This window comes from Sprattus sprattus (assembly GCF_963457725.1).
Source record: "Sprattus sprattus genome assembly, chromosome: 1".
NCBI classification, from domain to species: Eukaryota; Metazoa; Chordata; class Actinopteri; order Clupeiformes; family Clupeidae; genus Sprattus; species Sprattus sprattus.
The window spans coordinates 39,540,177-39,546,293 of record NC_137920.1 but is presented as its reverse complement, the minus strand read 5'-3'; the positions used below and the strand labels follow the sequence as shown (position 1 = coordinate 39,546,293).

At 43.1% G+C, this 6,117-nt stretch overlaps 1 protein-coding gene across 1 annotated transcript; it reads left to right on the top strand.

The window, feature by feature from the left end:
* Window positions 1-339: 339 nt before the first annotated feature.
* Window positions 340-3,307, top strand: LOC308369656 (growth factor receptor-bound protein 2-like; the record flags this gene model as incomplete). The annotated part of the gene is made up of 5 exons (XM_080844160.1): window positions 340-417; window positions 1,401-1,498; window positions 1,981-2,103; window positions 2,728-2,902; window positions 3,122-3,307. The coding sequence occupies 5 exons, from the start codon at window positions 340-342 to the stop codon at window positions 3,305-3,307; spliced, it is 660 nt and encodes a 219-aa protein (XP_080700286.1).
* Between the last annotated feature and the right edge of the window lie 2,810 nt (window positions 3,308-6,117).

Here is a 6,117-nt window from a genome sequence, read left to right as displayed (position 1 = left end):
CATGTGGTAACATGTGGTCTTACCTGCTGATGAGGTTTGGCTCAACAATTTATCCTGGTTCTTCTGGCTTGACAACAATACCCAGCCACTCTTGTTGATGAGAGCTTGATGATTGATTGGCTGTTTTCGGATATAGGTGAGCTGTTGTTGGCTGTGTGACATGTCAGCTTGTTAATTCCTTCCTCCCCTACATGTGGGTGTCTTTAAATGTAGCTATTGCCAGTCTGTCTGTCCCAGTTCGTCCACCCAGAAGAAAAAAGTCGAGGAGGAATACGGAGAACAGCAACTGGTTTGTCTACCCTCCCGGACACAACAACAGGTTATCAGCAGCACTGCACAATGGAAGCCGTAGCAAAGCAAGATTTTAACGCCACTGAAGACGATGAACTAAGTTTCAAGTGCGGAGTAATACTGAAGGTAATCCTGCTGGTTATGCTTGTATATTTTGTGTCTTAGAAACGTTTCCCTTTGTAGTGTGCAGTCATGAACAGAAGATGTTACAGAAGAGGTTACAGAATGTATTAACCAAGGAATGTGCTGCACTCGGCTGGGAACACCAACTGCTCTGAATATCTGTCCTAGTGTTTGTCATCTTTATTTCTGGGTTAGTGGTTCAACTGCTGGCAGTCTTCCTTAATGTGCAGCATCAGTGACTCTTTCCCCTCTTTTCAGGAGCATCACATTCTGTTAGGATCGTCTCCAAATCCACATCTCATCCTTTTTCCAAACCAGTCATTTCTTAACATGTAGCTGCGTTATAGTGATACCAAATAAAAGGGGCAAATCTTCCAGTGTAGTATGAGTTACAGATTCATCTCCCCTAATCATTTCAGTCTGTCACTGCATGAGATAGTTTACAGGAACCCAGTGAGTTGAGCTCTCAGCTGTACAGAGACAGTCTGTCAGGAGAAGAGGTACACAGACATAAAGAGGAGATATCTACACCTCTGCCCTCCTAATACTGAATAAGCCTTGAGATCACTCTTCATTAGCAGATCTACACAGCTGCTCTCAAAACTAGAACTCTGTCTGGCTACTTTTAGTTTTCAGGTCAGAAGCAAAAGAACTCTGTGTTATTCTTGCACAAAAGTCCATGCTTCAAATGTCGTGGAGTTTGCTTCACTTTGGTGATAAACAACAACTCTAGTAATTCTATCCTTCTTGCCTACATTCCCAGAAACTGCTTTGGTCTGCTCTAAACCATATGTCCTTTTTTTACGATTTTCGTGCCTCCTGATAACGTTTGTTGTGGCACTCACTGAGTTTTGGTCTGTAAACATGTCATTATGCTACTCCCTACTGTTTATTGCATGTTTACCTGTGATTCTGATGGTTATCCTCAAATACTGCTGATGACCATTTTCATTATGGCTGACTTGATGTCTATTCTGCATTTGTAGGTTTTAGATAAAGAATGTGACCAAAACCGGTACAAGGCTGAGGTTAACGGAAGAGAAGGCTTCATCCCCAAGAATCTTATTGTAATGAAGCCACATCCGTAAGTTTTGGTCCTGTCAAGTACAGCGATATTACATTTTTTTGGGGGGGTTTGGCTCCCTCAGCTCCCCATTTGGGTTTCAGGCCCTCATCATGTGGCAGGTGGATCGGAGTACAGAGCACCTTTCTGCTGACTGAGGCGCCCCCGTGTCCCCGGCAGACCCACTCACCCTTCCCCTGCGCCTGAACTGCAGCACATGTCGAAATAGACCCAGGCTGCTTTAGAAAATAGCCCCTTTCTAATGTCACTGAAATGGAAAATGTTTAATCTCAGATGTGTGCCTGAAAAAAAGTATACTTTTACTACTGGGTTTTTGCGTGACAGATGGACCAAGTTGGCCTGGGGTTTGTTATCCTCTGTATAAATCAACCCAATGTGTGTTCCTTCTCAACTCATGCTTGTACACACAGTGTCCTGTTTTGTAACCTCTGTGGGGGCTTTTGATGTTGTCGCGGTGATTAATGGCTTCTCTTTGGTGTCAGGTGGTTTTATGGAAAGATAAAGCGTGCAATGGCCGAGGAGATGCTTAAAGAACAGCACAAAGACGGGGCCTTCCTCATCACAGATAGCGAAAGTACAGCCGGCGACTTTTCCCTTTCCGTAAAGTAAGGCCATTACAAATCACACACATACCACACAATCACACTCATACACAAACAAGTCTTTGTCAGGGGTGCAGCTGTGTCTTATCTTTATTCCTTATTTAACATCCCTATGAATGATCACCTCAGGATATTATTTCTGCTATAATCAGTTCCACTTTAAATTATACTTTCAGTTTTAAATAAGCCAAAAAATGGTGCCTGACAACATTGTACCCTAGTGGTGAATTGTAGGTACTTCTAGCAGCACTAGCTAAGAGTGCTATAGTAAGAACTTGTTAACTGAATAGCAGCACAACATACACTGCATGCTAATATTCTACATGTACATGTAGCTGTAAACAGTGGACTATTCCACATCAGCTGTGGTGCGGGTCCTTCCAGCTTATCAGGACAACTAGGGATTTGGCCTCAATTTAGCCCTGGGGACTGGATGGAGCAGTGACACTTCTAAATACTGGATGCTTTCCCTCCCTGTTTTTGTGTGTGTGTCTCTCTCTTTCTCTCTCTGTCGCTCTGTCTCTTTCTCTCTATCTCTCTCTCTCTCTCGGTCTCTCTCCCTCTCTCTCTCTCTCTCTCTCTCTCTCTCTCTCTCTCTCTCTCTCTCTGTGTTATGGATTCTCTTAGGTTTGGCAATGACGTGCAGCACTTCAAAGTCTTACGGGATGGTGCAGGGAAGTATTTCCTGTGGGTGGTCAAATTCAACACACTTAACCAGCTAGTGGAATACCACCGTACCGCCTCCGTATCAAGGAGTCAGACTATCTACCTCAAAGAAATCGAGCAGGTTTGTGACATGCATATTTTTGCAGGGTTTAGGGGAGCTGTTTGGAGCTTTTGCCTTTTGCATTGTGCGGGTTTAGTATTACAAGGAATTTAATAGTGCAATGTCTGCAGTTGGACAATTTCTGGTAACAATAAGCAAACGTGTAGTATTTGGCTGTGTCTATCATAGATAAGATGTTCATAGTCCTCTTTGTATCCTCACGGTGTCCTCTCTTCTGCCTCTTTCTTCTTTCAGCAACATTCCACATATGTACAGGCGCTGTTTGACTTTGACACACAGGAGGACGGCGATCTAAGCTTCCGCCGCAACGCTTTTATCAAAGTGTTGGACGACTCCAATTCCAACTGGTTGAAAGGAGCGTACCATGGCCAGACAGGAATGTTCCCACGCAATTATGTCACACCTTACAAGAACATATAATAACTGTATTTATATAGCGCCATAACAACACAATTGTCTCAAGGCGCTTTACAGAGCCCAGAGGCTGGACCCCCTTAGTGCAAGCACAATGCCAGCAGGGGCAAGGAAAAAACTTCCTGTTAGTCAGGAAGGAACCTTAAGCAGAACCATAAGGGAGAACCCATCTGCTTGAGGTCAGCAGGGTGGAGATAGGAAGGGGGGAATGGGGGGGGGGGGGGGGGGGTGGGGGGGGTTGTGTGGCAGAAGGGGAAGGGAGACAACAAGTGTTGCAGCATGCATTTGGTAGATGTACATGACATATAGTATACAGACATCAGGTGGTTTATACATGATGAATACAAAACCAGCTTAGTGGGTATACACTGTGCTCATATGGTTACTGTTACAGGGGTAAGGACAGTTCAAACAGAAAAACATGTCGGTGGTGGCAATAAAATATATTGCATATAAATGCTAGCATAGGGTATGGGGTATGGGGTATAGAGTAAGTGTACGGCAGTAAGGTGGCGGTGGGTGCAGTGGGCCTAGGGTTTCTACAGGTTAATTGGGTGGAGAGACTACAGCAGCGTCCCATAGCAAAGATACTCTAGACAAGAGAAACAGAGTTTGGCAGTCCATATGTGTACAATCAAAAAAGTGAACTTCGTGAGTTGCTGAATCGCATAAATTTACTTATATTCAATTTAATTAACATGTCTGTGTTTGGTTTTGAACTCTATTCCACTTTAGTAAGTCTAACTTAAAATGAAAACTTGTTAAAGCAAAAGAAGCCAGCTAAGTTAATTCAACATGACACTGTTGAGTGAATGGCACAATTACCTCTAAAATGTAGTCCACTTTAGTAAGTTTAACTTAAAAGGAACAATCACCTCTAAAATCTAGTCCACTTTAGTAAGTCTAACTTAAGTCTTACTTAAAATGCACAATCACCTCTAAATCTACAGCAATATGGATCCGTATTAAACGGTGAATAGGGCAATACGCTGGTGGCATGACTAGGCATTAGCCAATCAGAATGTTCGTACTGTCGTTGCCATATAATACATTTCAATATTTAATAACTAAATGTAGATGATTTGCCTGACAGTCCTTGAAGATGCATGTAAAAGCTCAATTACTAATAAATTACCATTTTATATAAAACTAATAATGCTTTCTTTACCACAACCAGAGTTTGGTATGTGTTGAATGATATCACATTGATATCACATGATGGTTGTCGTTTTCCATTGGTAATAAATAAAATTGCAGAACCATTGTATGGCATGGTGGCTCAGGTGCTTGCATTGCCGCCTCACAACAAGAAGGTCATGGGTTCGATTCCTGCATGGGGCACTGTTGGTTCGTAGCATATACCTTCAGTGCTCAGGTATGATACATATCTCCAGACCTTTCTGTGTGGAGTTTGCATGTTCTCCCAGTGTCCACAAGGGCCCCAACAGCACACTCTCCTATCAATCCCTGCATGACCAAGATGGACAGTTCACTTCACTTGGTCCCCGGGTGCTTAAAAGCTGCCCACTGCTCCTGGGGTCCTGGAGGAAGGATGGTCTGGGATGGAAAATGCAGAAGTCAAATTCATGGTGACCTCCGCCTGCGAGTTTGTGTGTCCTGTGTCACCTAATACAGGTGCATCTCAAAAAATTAGAATATCATCGAAAAGTTGATTTATTTCAGTAATTCTATTCAAAAAGTGAAACTCATATATTATATAGATTGTTTACACACAGACTGATCTATTTAAAGTGTTTATTTCTTTTAATTTTCATTATTATAACTGCCAGCTAATGAAAACCCAAAATTCAGTATCTCAGAAAATTAGAATATTGTGAAAAAGTTCCATATTGATGACCATTGGTGTCACACTCTAATCAGCTAATTAACTCAAAACAATGGGAAAAGGCTTCCTGAGCCTTTAAATGGTCTCTCAGTCTAGTTCAGTAGGCTACACAATCATGGGGAAGACTGCTGACTTGACAGTTGTCCAGAAGACGATCATTGACACCCTGCACAAGAAGGGTAAGACACAAAAGGTCATTGCTAAAGAAGCATACTGTTCACAGAGTGCTGTATCCAAGCACATTAATGGGAAGTTGAATGGAAGGAAACAATTTGGTAGAAAAAGGTGCACAAGCAACAGGGATAACGACATCTTTGAGAGGATTGTGAAACAAAGCCCATTCAAGGGAGATTCACAAGGAGTGGACTGCAGCTGGAGTCAGTGCTTCAAGAGCCTACACGCACAGACGTATCCAGAACATGGACTTAATTTGTCGCATTCCTGTGTCAAGCCACTCTTGAACCAGAGACAACGTCAGAGGCGTCTCACCTGGGCTAAGGACAAAAAGGACTGCACTGTTGCTCAGTGGTCCAAAGTTCTCTTTTCAGATGAAAGTACATTTTGCATTTAATTTGGAAATCAAGGTCCCGGAGTCTGGAGGAAGAGAGGTGAGGAACAGAATCCAAGTTGCTTGAGGTCCAGTGTAAAGTGTCCACAGTCAGTGATGGTTTGGGGTGCCATGTCATCTGCTGGTGTTAGTCCACTGTGTGGTCCAAGGTCAGCGCAGCCATCTACCAGAAAGTTCTAGAGCACTTTGTGCTTCTCTCTGCTGACCATCTTTATGGGGATGCAGATTTCATTTTCCATCAGGACTTGGCACCTGCACACACTTCAAAAGGTACCAGTACCTGGTTTAAGGACCATGGTATCCCTGTGCTTGATTGGCCAGAAAAACTCGCCTGACCTAAAACCCATAGAGATTCTATAGGGTATTGTGAAAAGGAAGATGCGAGACAACAGACCCAAACAC